This window comes from Strix aluco, chromosome 8, assembly GCF_031877795.1.
Source record: "Strix aluco isolate bStrAlu1 chromosome 8, bStrAlu1.hap1, whole genome shotgun sequence".
NCBI lineage: Eukaryota > Metazoa > Chordata > Aves > Strigiformes > Strigidae > Strix > Strix aluco.
Window position 1 is genome coordinate 5419434 of NC_133938.1, and position 15916 is coordinate 5435349.

At 39.3% G+C, this 15916-nt stretch overlaps 1 protein-coding gene across 12 annotated transcripts in view; it reads left to right on the forward strand.

Annotated features, from left to right (window-relative positions):
* The window catches only part of DAB1 (DAB adaptor protein 1), a 475330-nt gene that overhangs the window by 436074 nt on the left and 23340 nt on the right, over positions 1 to 15916 (forward strand). For 10 of the 12 annotated variants that reach the window (XM_074831919.1, XM_074831918.1, XM_074831927.1 and 7 more), the window contains 2 exons: positions 39 to 104; positions 4797 to 4856. In XM_074831919.1, coding sequence (XP_074688020.1) covers positions 39 to 104; positions 4797 to 4856 — 126 coding nt within the window. The remainder of the gene's footprint in view (positions 1 to 38; positions 105 to 4796; positions 4857 to 15916) is intronic. The other 2 variants (XM_074831929.1, XM_074831930.1) reach the window with 1 other exon arrangement.

The following is a 15916-nucleotide window of genomic DNA, read 5'->3' on the forward strand; positions in this document are numbered from 1 at the left end:
CATCTTTGACTTTTCCTCTCTGGCGGCTGGTGTAATAGTACATTGTGTTTGAGGCTGGACACGAGCCAATCCGTGAGCCTGAAACGGAAGAAAACATTTATCAGGTATAAAATCGCTAACTTCGGTGTTTTCATTGCAACAATTGCAAGTATTTAGTGAAGTACATTTCATATATAGTTCACTTTTATTAGTTTTCATTCATCACAAAAATGTCTGGCATTTCATTCTGGTGACACAACATGAATAATCTGCCCAGTCTCAGTGTGATTTTTATGTTGTTTGTCATTTCTGCTTCTGCAAATTTTATTAACTTTGTCAACTTATGAAGGGTCTTAAACTTCTAAGGACGCCATATAAGGTGATAAATAGTGGATTTTCTTTTTTTATGTTAATTTTTTGGAAATGTTTACACCTATTCTGAGAAACGAATACTGAAATCTCATGGAGGGCAGACCATCCAAGCAATTCCTAGAAAGACATTTTGATGCTCTTCTTTCTGGCTAACCAAGGAAATAACTTAGCAAAACCTAAGAGCTCTGAATGAATATCCCCCAGACTGGGGAAAATATTTTCAGAGTGCGTATGTTATGTTAGAGCCCAAGCTTGCATTCTTCACACTGACAAAAAATTGCATTGAAAGCAATATAACATAATCTTTTGTCGTCCAATTTATCCTCAAGGGATCAGTACCGGGTTTATTAAAATATAATGTAATTCATTTTGTATCACATACTAGAGGCCAGATCTTAAGCTGGACAGAAATCTCTGTATGCTGTAAGAAAATCGTGATTTGAGGAGATCATTTAGTATGGAGGGGAAGGAGATTCAAGCAGTGATTAAGTATTTCATCTAGCTGTACTAGAGGTTGACCTCCTAATAGGAGAAACTTTTTTAAGGTAGACAGAAGCAAGGATAGAACAAAAAAAAGGAAGGGTATTGTTTTAAGTAATGAGAAAAGGTAGGAAGATAAGAAAAAAAGAAAAGAAAAGTTAGAGTAGCTCTAAGCCAGAATAGAAAGAAGCTAAGCGGGAAAGGGAGATGCAAGTTAAACATTAGAAAATAACCATCTTATAGACCCCATCACAGGGTCATTAAGCTGAGATTCATTTAACCTGTCTCTCAATTTCCTGGCACCCCTGCCGCGCACACTAGAATATGCATCTTTCTGCATCTCTACACCAAGACATGAAAAGCTCTCAAGGTGAGAGTATGCCTAAGGTTGAAAATTTTCTACCACATTAGTGTTGAAAGTTTGACTATTTGTTTATTTAGTTTGTTTTAACAAACTAAGTTTGTTAAAAAATTACTACTCTAGTTGTCAGTTCTATGCTAGAAACAAAAATCCCATGAGAACTGATTTCAGACAGAAAAATTCTGATTGTTGTTCATCGAAGTGTGGAACTTTTACTGACATTTTAGAGAAGTACCGGTAGACACAAGCAAAATGTGATCATCGCTACTGATATTTGGAGATCTTAGAGCAAACTTTGGTGGGTAGGGAAGAAGTAGGAACTGTGTTCTGAGGGCTGGCCTAAAGAACAGGAGGACTCTTTGGACAGTTTCTTTTTCTGGAAATAGAAATAAAAGATGATAAGCAGGTAGTGAGGTCTTGCCTCATCTTGAGGTACTGCTGTTATTGTCCTGTAAGACACCAGAGAGTTGCTCAAGGCTTCATTTGAGTATCTGGATGTGATGAAGTGTTTCCTTCCACAGTGATGCACAGAAAATACCTGTGAGTAGTATACCATACTCTCAGTATATTCAGTCTAGCATTGTTCTTCTCTGTATTTGCTACAGGCAGTACCTGGAACACAGCAGATGCTGACATTAGGATTCTAGGAGTCTTTCCTGTTATCCATTTTAATTGACAGATGCTGAAGTATTGCTACCGAAGACTTGCCCAGAGCCATGAGCTTCTAGTTCCCATGAACTTCGTGAGCTTTTGGCTTGCCTTAAATGGTGAGCTTTTGGCTTGCCTTAGCTCAGATCTTATGCTCAGATCACTGGCAAAATTGTTTCTCTTACAAGATCTTGATGATCTCAGAACCATCCAGGCTACTATTAAAAATGAAATTAGAAAAGGTCCTCTTTTTTTTGTTTGTTTGGTTTGGTTTTTTAAGTTTGATTCAAATTGATGACAGCTTCTATTATTTGCTAAAAAGCCTTCCCCATACTTTGGTAAACATGCATCTGCTTACTAACCTCATGCATCCTTGCTTCAGCCTTTCCAAATCTTTCTTCTGGTGCTGCTCTGGTTTTTCAACCAAGATCTGGTACGCAAAGAATTTACTTCTTCCTTGGTGGAAAAGAGTCCTACCCAGTGAGTAACTGAAGATGGAATATATGTGCTGAAAGTGACAATTTCTATTTCTTTTTAGCGTAGTAGAGGTCACAATATTCTTCTTAAGCATTCTTTCTTTGTCTGTCACCCTTCTTTGATACATTACCCCAAGCTCTCTGTGGCTGTCTCCTCTTTACCCCAAAGACTCTCTGTGGCTGTCTTCCCTTTTAATATTGTCTATGTAAGTTGCTCTAATGTGTGTGTTAGGCAAGGACTTGATCACTGAGCATGTACGGATCCTCTCACCTAGTGTCAGATTTCTTAATAGCATCTGTTTTCCTGCCTGTTGTTTAGTGAAGTGGGGATGGGATTTTGTTAGGTGGTTTTGTATTGTGGATGTTGCAGCACTGGTCTCTAGGGAGAGGCAGGTTCTGCTCCGTGAGGAGTTGACAATCTGAGATGGGGGTTTCTGAGTTGTCGTGCTTGTATTGCTTGGAAGATGCAAGTACATCAAAATCGTTCTCAGCCTGTCACAGAGACAGAGCTGTCAGCAGCAATAGCACTGATACCTCTTTGCTGATAATGCTAATCAGAAAAAAAGAAAAAAAAAAAAAACAAAAAAAACCCAGGAGAAAGCCCTTACAGACCCCCAGTCTAAATAGCAATGCAAAAAAGCATAGATAAGATAAGACAAGACAAGAAGACAGACAGTATCGAGTTGGGAGAGAAAAATGTCTTTTAGAAAAGTTTCTCTGTCTTGATATTAGAAGTATATGTAAGTATAAGCTGGACTAAAAAAAGGGGGGATCCATAGTGCAGGGAAATGCTCATTCCACAATAGGCTGTGTATAGGAGTGTGGAAATTGGGATGACTTCATGGAAAACTTGGAAGGTGGAAGAGGAGAATGACTGAAGGGGTAACTTTTCAGAGAGAAAAGAAAAATGCACCCTGATGAGAGTTTATAAATAGTTTATCTTAGCACATTTGTCCTCTTTTTATGAAGACTAAGCTTTCCAGTGACTTACTAAATAGACTATTCTTGGTTTCTGCTCTTACACTGTCACTTAAAGCTCTCTCTCTTTACAGACTGTTATTTCCATGAAATTGAATTGTTCCAGTGTTACCAGTTTCACATATCTAATGTGATAGGTGGTTTTAGTGGAAGTGGTGAATACTTTGAGAAAACAGAGGCAAGCAAGTCCTTCCCAGGATAGGAATACAAGAGATCTTTTAAAAAGCTCTTTCAGTTTCTGTGAGGGTTCTGTGTTCATGCTCTTGACAAACTTCTGCAATGTGCACCAAGTTAAAGATACATGTTTTCCCATGAAGACTTCGGCGTTTAAACGTGGGCAAGAGAATGTTTGAACAGTAGAGATACTTTTTGATATATTATACAGAATAAGAAATGATAGCACATCTCAATGAATAAGTAACATTCCTTCAGCTTCCCCTAAACCAGTCCTACTCTAATATCAGAACCCTTAAGATATTTATTGTCTTGGAAAACAAAATGGTAATAATTTTGTCATATCGGTAATATTATTTCTCCTGTTGACCTGTGAGGTTTCATTAATGTCTGAAATGTAGCCTTCTTATGCTGAATGTCCTTGTTCTGTGGAAAAGTAGCACTGATTTACTTAGAGCATTCGTGCCAGTTCAAAGCATGGTTTTACTGTTCTTTTTGCTTGTGTCATTTACAATAGACATTCAGTGCTTCTGGGAAGGAAAAGAAATATAATCACAAATTATGAATATGTAAACCAGCAGTCCTTGGGCAAGCAAAGCCTAGTTTTACAAAGTAGCTGAATTTACATGAGCAGGTTATAAATGCCCATGGTGTAAATCATGACTGTTGACTCAACTAAAGAGTCGCCCCAAGTTTTTTAAGTGCGTCATCCGCTGTCCATGTGAGGCTGTTGACTTCAGCTCCCTGGCTGTGTCAGACTCTGACAGGCCAGTAATTCCTTAGTAAAACTGCAGCATTGTAACCAAACATCGCTTAGAACAGCCACAGGGCCCCATCACTGTAGGGGTACATGTTATGACTTTACTTGTCTTAGATTATCAAATTAATGGAAGGAAGAAATCTAATGCCGTAGGCCAAACATCTCTTTCCCTCAGATCAGTAGCTCTACTCTGGATCTCTGCCATGGAGGAAGATGACGTACTGACCTGATCATGACTTCCATGTGCATCTTCCGACCCCCAAGTGAAATGAAAAAAACAACCATTTAAGTAGGAAGGAGATCCAAGTGCATCTGGACTTAATGCACCCAAAATTAACTGAGAATGAAAATCTTGTTTCTGAACTGGGCTTTAGGATTTAAAAAATTCAGATAGATGTTTTGTTTCTTCAGTATCTTCTCCATTAATGGTACTGCTTGGATGAAAGGGGAACCATCCTTGATTTCATCTGTATTAAATGACTACCCTGTACATAAATATCAATTGCTGATTTCAGTTTTTCATCAAACCTGCTTGGGTAATGACCTTAGTTTTCATTTGCTGTTGCAGGTTCCTACCAGCCAAAAGAAGGAAGGGGTTTATGATGTGCCAAAAAGTCAACCTGTAAGTGTAAGTATCTTCCCTATTTCTATGCAGTAAAGAAGGTGTGTTTCTTAGCTTTTGTGACTTTTATTATTGTATGTAACATTTGGTACATTCCTCATGATGTGAATTTTCAGTGATGTGTTATGGGTTGGTTGGGTTGGTTCAGACTAACCAGGATTGTCATGTCACTTATATCCATCTCATTTATTACTTAAATCTCCTTTCTGTCTTTTGTGAATCATTCTTATGAAAGTCACCATATATAAATGTGGTTTTGGTGGTTAAGAGTCGACAGTAAGCTCTCTGCGTGTTAATGCATGAATCGTTGCTACCTGGATTAGAAGGGTTCCTCTATTACCCAACACTGTACAAGGTTTATCACTCTGACTGAGCCTGGGCTGCATTTTCTCCCCTGTGTGCTCTGTCAGAGCTGTACTTTATATATTGTGCTCCTTATAGCTTGGTTTAGTAGGACAGCAGGGGAGGCAAGGTCTGAATAGAGGTTGAGAGAAGTAGCATTAGAAAGAGGTATGTCAGAACATTGTCTGTGACCTCTACAGTGATTTTCTGTGTCTATAATGTCTATACCTCTCAGAAGACTTCCTGGTGAATACAGCATGCTGATAGGTAAAGATTTCATAAGAAGCTTTAAATCAAATAGGGAAAAAATGGGAATTTGCATTAGAATTACTTTTCAGTCATTTGGATAAAAAAACCCAAACAAACAAGTTACATAGAAATCCAACCTAACATACACCATAGGAAAGCAATTATTTTTCCAATAAAACCAACTTCTATGGTAGCTTAGTAAGAACTGTAGAGAAGTAGGGCAGAGATCCGTGCAATTGCCGTTAGTTTAAACAACTGTGGGAAACTCTGAAAGAGTATGTAAAAAGACCTCACTCAACAAATTCCTGAGTGGCAGAATTTTTTCTCTGTGTATTGCATTGTTTCCTGGTTATTGTGGGCTGTAATCAGCACTAGGAGACTTCCTCCCAGTATTGCTCCATATTATTTCTATAGTGCTCTAAGTACACAAGAGGCTAAGGGTCAATATAGACTATCAACTTAATTCTTTCTGTCCTGTGCCTTGCATGGACAGTACAGTATTAAAAAAGAGGGGTAATACGCTGTTGTATCCAAATGGCACCATTCCCTTTCTGTGTGTTAGCATTTTGAAGAGGTGAAGCATTTACCCCATAATGTATAAGGAATGGTAACAAGTGGTTGAGAGAAGAAGTGGAGTGACAGATGCCTTAGCAACAAGGCATGCATTTGCTGAAGGGAGGGTCATACTGTTTCATATAAACTTGTGCTATAAATACCTCAAGAAATTGTTAGATTCTGTTGGTTACACAGAAAATCAGTATTTCTGAGGATTTGTGTGAAAATGGAGAAAAATTAAGGAAAATGTCAGAAATTTTAGTCTACTGTAAGCATGGGAAAAATGCCTGTATTCAAGAGAGAGAGAGACTCCTTTCACACGAGGACGTGGTAACTTGCACAGCTTGGGCTGAGTACGGAGATGAGATGTTGAATAAAAAAGATAAATGCTGGGAGGGGCTGGATGGGGGCCTGAATTGTGACACTTCTGTGGTTTGCACAAACAAACAAAACTTGCCATAAATATTTCATGATAAGCCACTAGGAGGAGGGAGGCATCATCATGTTGCCTGGGAAAATCTAGTAAAATAACTCACATTGCATAACTAATTAAGGTATTTGTGGGCATGGAATAGCTATAGATTTTTCAGTCATTTTTCATATAGTTCAGTGTTACAATTTTTCTGCTGTACATTCCCTGTGACTTTTTTATTATTCCTTCAGCGATGTTTCAAATTTACTCTGGGTATAGTCTGTAATTTAGGTTGTTGCAGTATGACTGGGTGTACAGTACACTTTGCAATCATGTCTGCAGACACTTTGGTATTAGACTGTCCTGGTAAAGAGCATGACTGTGAGATATAGTGCATATGGAACCTACTCTGTAATCATCAAATATATTTAATCTGTCATCTCCATGGAGCTGGTTGCAGACCTTTTTTTTTTTTTTCTGCTATTTCATGGTTAAATATAAAGTGATTAGAGCTTTTTCTCCAAACAGCTTATGTACTTTAATTTATGAAGAAAAAGAGAAGAAAGAGAAGAGAAAAAAATAGGTAGCTCAGATTTTGTTTCACCTTTTTTATATTATTATGTATTAAAAAAAAAAAAAGAAAAGCAGCAATAGCTCTTAAAATTAGCAATTTAATATTCCACTGCCCATCTGATTTATTGCTCACCCTTCCACATGTGAGACTCTCTGTCATTGAGACACTTGCCATAATTTTTTTTTCAATTTATAGCTGTCATTATTATATAAACCTCTAAAATTCAATCTAAGGGCAAATAATCTAGCTCATCTGCCTGGTTTAAACATATAAGGACACTTTCTTTATTAGGAGATCTTGCTTTCAGTAATTTCATAATGGATGAATAAAGTGAGAAACATTTTGTAGCTCCTAATAGGTTTCAGGCACCATGAATTCTCTCTCCCAACAATAAATACAACACTTAATAAAAATGCAGCAAGTTTTGCTTGAGTTCAGACTGAATTGCCCACATTCCCTGGACTGAGATCGGTTTTCCATCTTGGGGTTGTTTTCCTCTGGTGTGTTCCTAGGCAAGTTATGTCTAGTCTCTGCACATAAAAGTGAGGGATACTGAAGTAGTCATCTATGTGCCTTCCACCCTTGACTCTGTAGCCAGTGGAGAGAAATAGCTGCTTCAAGGGGAGATTCCTCCTGGCTGCATGTCCCTCACAGGTGGAAATAAATGTACATCTGGACATTGTTCTTTTGTGGCTACAGAGGAACTTTAAATGACTTGCAGGTATGATAACTTCTAAATAGTTATGCTTAGGTGGGGTGAGATCTACCACAGTGTAAAAACTAAAAGCCAGAATCCCATTTTCAAAGGCTGCTTTGAAACTAGGAAGTGTAATTCATACTGATTTTCAGTAAGATATAGCTTCCCAAGAAACCAGAACCGTTTGAGCAAATATTTCTCTGTGCATATGGGATCCCATTGTGGCTGAAGGAATGAAGCATCTTCCTGTTAGTGCCATGAAGCAAAAGCATTCAACATCATAAAAGCATTGAGATAGCCAACGTACCTACACAGTACTGTGCTGTTGTGTGAGGCCATTTGTCACAAGGTGTCAAAGAACTTTATAGTGTGACTCCTCATGATCTCTGATATCAAGTAATGTAAATACGGTGCAAATGAGGCGGAAAAGAAGAGTGTCGGATCTCAGAATTTGAACGTACCCACTGAACTCAATTATGAGTGGTGGCTGGTTGCCAAGTCACTTCTCTGACATTGGGATGAAAAGATTGCTTACTCAATATAATTCTTGTATTTCCCCATCTCTTTGCTGCATCCCTTCCTAGCAAATCCTCCTGTCCTGTAGATTTCCTCTGCCGGGCGTGCAGCTCAGCTCCAAATGCACGATTTTAATGGTATCCAGTTTCCTCCCAGTATCTCTCCCTTCCTCTGTATCAACTCACACTTCTTGTATTCATTACTATTTTCTCCCTGCTCCTTCCTTACACCAGTTCTCCTCTTCTCTGTTCATTGAGAGTAGACATCAAGCCAGACAAAGAAAGCAAGCTTACCCCAAAAAGCTTGTGTTAAGTGGTACACGCTCCACTTAGAAATTGTAGTTCTGTATGTGAAATTAACTGTTCTAAAAAAGTGAAATGTTTAATGAGCTCTTTTTGTCATAATTTCCCACCGTCTCTCCATTATACATCCACATCAAGTTCTACCTGTCATGGTGTTTTTAGTAATAAGAGTTAGACTGTAAATACCCTTCACAGAGACTGTCAGTCACATCACAATAAAACCTTCTCTTCTCATCAAAATGTCTAAACTATCTGCTTACAATTTTATGAAGGCTTTCAAACAACTCATCTTACTGCTGTATAAAGATTCAAGGCATTATAGCTGATGCCTTACAATGCAGGCAGTCATTTGGCTAGTACCAACTACGTGGGAAATATTAAACCAGGGTGGAAAGGACAGGGAGTAATTTGGCTGCCCTAGGGGCAAGGCATGGGAGGAGCAGATGAAGCTGGGCTGGACCTGAGCATGCTCAAGTCTAGGAGCTGTAAGGGCTGCCTGATCCTTCCGCCTGAACTAGGAAGCTGTGTTTGGGAAAGCTCAGTTTTAATTCTGGCTGGGATTACAGTGCCATTGGCAGGTCTGATTTGTTCAGGTCTCATGTCAGAGGAAGTGTGCCTGGGGTCATCTGGAAGGCATGGAGAGCCCTGGGCTCCACCAGCTCACATGAAAAGTCAGTCCCTGGAGAAACGGCATACCAAAATGTCCAGCAATAAAGTAGTTCAGAGCAGCTTTTCAAATATCTCTCACTATCCTCTACAAAGTGAATTCTTTCTATCACAGTTGGTCTGGAGAAGACTCTGGCTTTTCCCTAAGTTTGCATCAGTGGCTTTACAACTTGCAGACTGGTGATGTTGTCTTCAGCCTCCACAATCGGGCTTTCAGGATCAAATTTTCAAACATAAGAAGAATGAGAGTGCACAGACCCAGTCTCTGACCATCTGTGCTGGCAAAGCTGTCTGTTTTTATTTACGTTTGCTAAAAGAGACACCTGTGTTCAAATGCCCTGACTTAGTCGCACACAATTAAACCCCATGTACGAGGTTTAACAGTGCAGTGTGGGACGTGCGTTTTTAACAGGAACAGCTACATGTTGCAAAGTTTGAAAATACATTCATTTGTTATGATAATATCTCGTGGCATGAGTTTCTTTAATGTTTTGGTGGGCCTTTGCTATTTTTTTAGACAGAAGTGGGTATACATACCAGTATTTGTAGTATAGACCTTGCACTAATTGTTCTGAGAAGATGCCGTGCAGCGCTGGAAACACCTCTGCTCTGTGTGCTCCTCCTCTCTGCTTGCCTTTTGATTTAATACCAGTATTAACTCTGATACTACTGTTGGCTTATAATGGGAACATTTAGCACCATGCCAAAGGTAACATCTGAGCGCTGAAGTTGAGATGTTGTTGTCCCACACATGTCTTCAATAGCAAGACTTGTGTTGTAGCAGGAGGCCTTTATAACAGCTGCTCCACATCTCGGCCATTTATTTCCATCTGCTGTGTGGGTACCATCCCCTCTGCAACCCGCATCACTTGCCCTGTGTTACCCTCTGTGATCTCCAGAAACGTTGCTCACATTGTACCTTCCTGTCTTAAGATACTTGTATCTGTGGGTTTTTTTTCCCTTCCTTTGGAGTTAGAGGGGAGCTGCTGGAATTGCAGAAGGGTCCAGCATTCAGTCGGGTCTGGCTGATGCAGGAGAGGCAGATCCCTTGATGCTGTGGGGCAGGTTTGGTACGTTGGGCAGGTAGCTGACACATCTGTTCTGTTTGGACTTCGTGTTAGGTATGCATGTTACCAATCAAGGTCTGTCATAATCTGTGATTTAATTACTTCTACGTTGTAAAAGGTCATTAAGATTTGTCAAGGTCCTTCCTTTTAGCAAGACCCATAGGCCTCATCTTCTGCTGTTTTATACTTCCTGCTTCTGTTTATACCTGTACAAAATGCAAGTAGAAACTCTGAATAAAAGCCTTCTACCCTCATACAGCACTGGCATAAACAGCTATGCACCTGATAGTTTGGAGTGGATCCATAGCAAGAAACACTTATCACCTGAATTTTCACTAGCAGACTGTTCAGCTTCAGCTGAGGTGAGAGGCTGGGTCTGAGACTTTGCTCAAACCCTCGTGCCTCTTTTCCAAGGAGAGGAACTAGCCACCATCAAGGATGTTTCACAGAGATGACAACCATCAGCTTGTGGCTGCTGTACTTGGTGGGATGTGAGTTCCCTGATCAAGCGCTGTAATAACTAAATCTGTCTTTGTGGGTTTTTGTTTAACTTCCTATCACTTTTTCCTTTTTTTTTAAGCTATTTTTTCTGGGGATGTTTTGTGGTTTACTCCTTAATAAAAATTTTAATGGCATGGGAAGCAGAAACCAGGTCCTCCTCCCTAGTCTTCCCAGATTATAGCATCTGTGAGATAAAGTGATGAAGTTTATTCATGTGTGTTATATACATGGCTTATGTACTGCTTATGTCTTAGCACCAGAGCTCAAACATAGGGATATTTCAACTGATTCTTGAAAAATTGTTCTTGCAATGCCAGATAGAGCAAGAACATTCAAAAAGCTGCTAACTTGAATTCGTAGTCTGATTTCCAACAATCCGGAGGGTTAGATGTTAGAATTAATCCATTGTTAATATATAGACCATTTAAGATTATGAATCTTAATCTGGATAGTTCCTGAACATTGAAAATATGCCCATGCAAACTTGTGGTTTCACTCTATCCATAATTCTATATCTAGCATGTCAAATAGTGTATTTTAGTAGTGTAGGAATACTGTTTCACAGATGGGAATAAAATGTCCTGGTTTAATTGTTCTTTTTAGTCATATTGATATTGTGGGCCACATCTTGAGCTCTTTTTAATCTGTAGGAGTCGTCCTGTTAGGAGACTTTCCATTCCTGCATTTGTAATACCATTCCCTGAACGTGATCCTAAACCCCACATCTCCAGCAGAATGATTACGTGCTATCAAAGCACTGAACTTACTTTACTTCATAGTGCAATCCTTTAGGATTTGGGGACATAACCCCGTAGCATGGGAAAGCTGTAATCCAGCAGCACTGCCCTTGATCAGTTTTTTACTCTCTCTCTGTACTGTACAAACAGCAAGAGACAAGGAAGCAAAAGCTGCAGGTTTTGCCCTGGTGACGTGGTCATCTTGTTGGATATAGGTGACATGGGTGTTAGTATGGCAGTTTAGATTTGTACTTACAATACAGAACTTGGGCAATATAAATAAATAATAAATGTTTCAGTGGCGTCTTACAGTTATGCAGCCTGTTAGGTTACATGTCTAATGGCTTCAAGTGTATTTGCATTCCCAAACTTACCTGGATTCCTATACATTTTCTGGGGTAGTACTCTCTCCCTTTCGATATTGTCCAAAGTGGAGAAAAGAGAATGTAGCTGAACTGTAAGCGTAGCTCATTGATACTGCTACATGTGGTGAATTTTTGTCTTTTATGCAATATGACTGATGCAGACTTTATCTGATAGCAGCTGATATATTAAGTTGACAGCTGCACGTTGTATTGATTCATTACATTTTTATTTGCTTGGAGCCCTGCAGCTTGTAGTAGTTTGCTAAAACATTTATTTACGCACAATCTGCTTTCTGAGTAGTGAAGTTTGTAGCTTTACCTAGTCTGTATCACTGTATGCATTAAATGATATCAGCTGCACAATTTGGTGTTTGTTTACAACTTAAAGGGAATACAGTTCTGGGGAAAATGCTGTATGCATTTTGCATCAGTTTGAGGAGAAGCTGTTGTAGATTTTTGCAGATTCATTTGCTACTATCCTATGTTATTAAGTACAGAAGTACACAGGTCTTGGCTTTTTTTGCCTGCTGAAATTCAGGAGATTTCAAGGTTTGGAAAGTACCATGATGATGCGGTATTCAGTAATGAAGGTAGAAATAACTTGTTTCTTGGTTATAGCTCCAGTCACCTGTCATTTTGAAAACTATTAGATAGACCTGTATCACTGTGCCTTGTATTTTAAAATAGTAAATTTGGGGTTATTTCTAATTCCCTTCCATTGTTAAGTTTATTCTTGCAAGCATCCAAAGCTGTCTCTGCTGTCACTGTCTAGAATTGTTTTGCTCCCACGTAGAAGTTTGGATTCTCGTCATCACTTGTCTCTCCAGTCTGCGGTTAAAGAAAGCCATCACGTGCCACCATGGCTGGCTGCACTGTGCCACTGGGGCGGTGCCATAGTCCCTTGACATTAGAGTACAGCTTTCCCCATCTGAGCTCTTACTGTGTCCTGTGCCACTGTTCTCACTCCTGTTTTCCCCAGGGAGAACTGGTGGAGCTACACACTGGGAACAAAAGGTGCATTACTTTCAGACATAGATCTTTAGGCCAGAAATGACACTGATGCCAATGAATGTATCTGGCAATAACTCTGAATGCAAACTTGACCGAGGCTGACCCTGACACTACACCAGCCAGCAGCTTGTCCTTGGTCCCTGAATTTCCTGCTCAGACACCCTTCCTCATGCTGAAATTAAATTGGGTGCAGGCTGGCTTTTGCCACTGTATCGGCAGTCCTTTTGCTCTTCCCCTTTGTTTCCAGTTTTCTGTTGAATAGAAAAATAGGTTTCATTTTAATATCTTTGAATTGCATCAGCTACATGCAATAAATTGCACATATTTGTAAAGGTACTTAAATCTAAAGCCAGGCTTATGTTTCTAGAAGGCGGATGCCAGGGCCTGTTAGTCCATAGTAAATGTAAATTACAACAGCTTTTGTAGCTTGCGTCAACATTTTGAAAGCCTCAGTGTTTAGTTCAACAATGTAGTGATATTTCTGGACCTGCAGCATTTCTTTTAAATATGTGTGATGTGACCGGTGTATGCCATGCTGTATACCACGCTCTCTGAACCCACTGCGTGGGGTCTGGAGAAGATACGGAGGAAGTGACCGTGTGGCTGGCACCTTTGGACCAGCATCCTCTGTGCTCTGGGAAGTTGAATTACCTTGAGTGTTGAGTTGCCTGAAAGCAGCATGGGTCTGGCTCTAAGCTAGAGTCACTCTTTTGGACTCTTGATTTATTAGAGTCTGACAGAGAAAAGTGGTAATTGAAGCATTTTAAATACCATTTCCTATAAGAGTAAATACTTAAAGTACACAGGGAATTCAGAATTAAGTTCCCTTCAAATGAAGAGAAAATAAACACATGAGTAAGCGTATGTGTTGATCATATGAAGAGATCCTTAATTTAAAGGAAGCTATTGAGCAACAGTAAAGCAATTCACTCAAACACTCCTCAACAATCTATTATGTCAATTATCCTTAACCATCCCACCTCTTTAGCTGCACAGGGTTGACTAACAGCATTTTTAACCAGCACATCCAGCACTTCCCGGTGAACAAGCGAAGGAAACCAGACAGTTGGTGAATGCAATGAAGGTCAAGGCTACCCTGTAGTTGGGGACATCATACCAAAGTCAGTACTTGGGTTTATTACTTCAGATAGAAATACAGAGGAGAAGCGTTACCTGAAGAAGAGTGCTTCTGACAAGTAAGAGCTACCCTCTGAAACTGAAAAGAGAAACTTTAAACAGGAGGGTTCCTGTGTCCCACAGGATTCTGAGCACTGGACTTGAACCCCGTGTAAGTGACGGATGCCTAAATGCGTGTATTTTGCATAAAAATCAGTGTAGTTTTATTGTAGCCCATGTTGCGGATGTGACCTGTACTGCTTGGGAATCACTCTAAATATTCACAGCAGCCTTACAACTAAAAGGCTGTGCTCAGCTATACCTGTGTAAATCTGTAACTTTGTGGCTGCCATTACCTCTGTACCTGGGAAAGATTGTGGCATTTGATGATCTATAGGAGGCTGAAGATTGCAAAGGCATTGACAATTTTTTCTTCACACGTATTCTTCAATGTATTCTCTTTAATTAGGAAGTAATTGAGCAATTCTTTGTTAAGTTATCACTCTACTTCATTAATCCAACAGTAGTTTTACAGGAAAACAATATGTCTGTTGGATGTTTTCAGTGTGTCTCAACCTCCTAGACGTGGTTTGACTGATGGTTGGTTTAGTCACGATTCTGACATGCTCCTTCGTTATAATTCTAATTGTTTTTTAGAATTAATTGTAGTTAATTAGCAAGCTGCTTGCAGCTCATAGAGCTCATAGTAATATCAACACTTGTATAAGGCTGTGCAAATAAGTGGAGATTTGCTTAACTAAAATAATGATCCAAACCATCAGAAAAAATATTTGACATAGCCAAAACATTTACATTTTCAACTACAATAAGAACAAAAAATCTTTAGTTTGACTAACCATTTGACTTGTCATTAGATTTCCAGCTTAAAATACATGTTAGGAAAAGGGAATTGGAAATGCAGAGAACCAGTGTGGTTGGATGATCTCTCTTTTGTCTACTGGGCTGAGTGGTGCGGCACTTACCCTGAATGCAGGAAACCAAGTTTAAATCCTTCTGCTGTCTTAAAAGATTTGAATAGCTAATATGCAGCACAAAGGTTAATTACTAATTGCTGGTTATTTGCTCTATTTACTATCCTTCATACTCTTTTTTACTTGCTGAGCTCTGTATCAGAGTACAAGTTAGTTACTGTGTATTTTTTTCATGCTTTTTAAGTGCCATCTTTGCTTCATTCTCAGAGATTTCAGAACCCTGTTTTATAAGACATTACTTTTATCATCTTGTTCGCAAAAGCATAACAATATTAAGACCATGTAGATCCCTTGACGTTGGTGAAACCAGACTGAGTAACAGAAGTTGAATATTCTATCTTGTTATATATCTAGGAGTGAAAGAAGTAAGGTGCTTCAGACTCCTGAGTGCAAGAGGCCTGTCTTAAATTTCCCTTTAAAATCGGAACTTACGTTGCTTAGAAAGATGTTTTTCAGAATACTTGGTGATCAGAGGGAATACTGTAGTGGCGATGGTTCAGTTTTGGTTCAGTTATGAAAGCTGCAGTTTACTTATCTCTGATCATTGCCTCTGTACTCTTGGTTTTTCTCCAGCTCTTGGTTAATATGTTTTTCTTTAGTGAATAGTGGAAAGTGTCACGAGGAATTTCATTACTGGCTGGAGTGGTTTAAAAAGCTTGCTGCTGCTTTAAGAAGCCAGATTTACATATTTCATGTTTAAAAGATTTACAATATGTCTCACATGCCTGTATAGAAAGATGGAGCTTTCATTATAGGTTTAATGTCACCGTGATACAAGGATTAATACTCTTTCCTCCGCCTCGGTCTGCACAGCTGGTCGCAAGTGAGTGGTGTGTTCCGGGTTGACTAAGCTGTGGGGGTGTTTTCATATTCAAGGAGATGCATTTTTGAATAATTAAAGCAAGCTTTTACATCACTCTGTGGGGAAATCCACAGACTGCAACCCTAGAGAAAGATCAAGGAC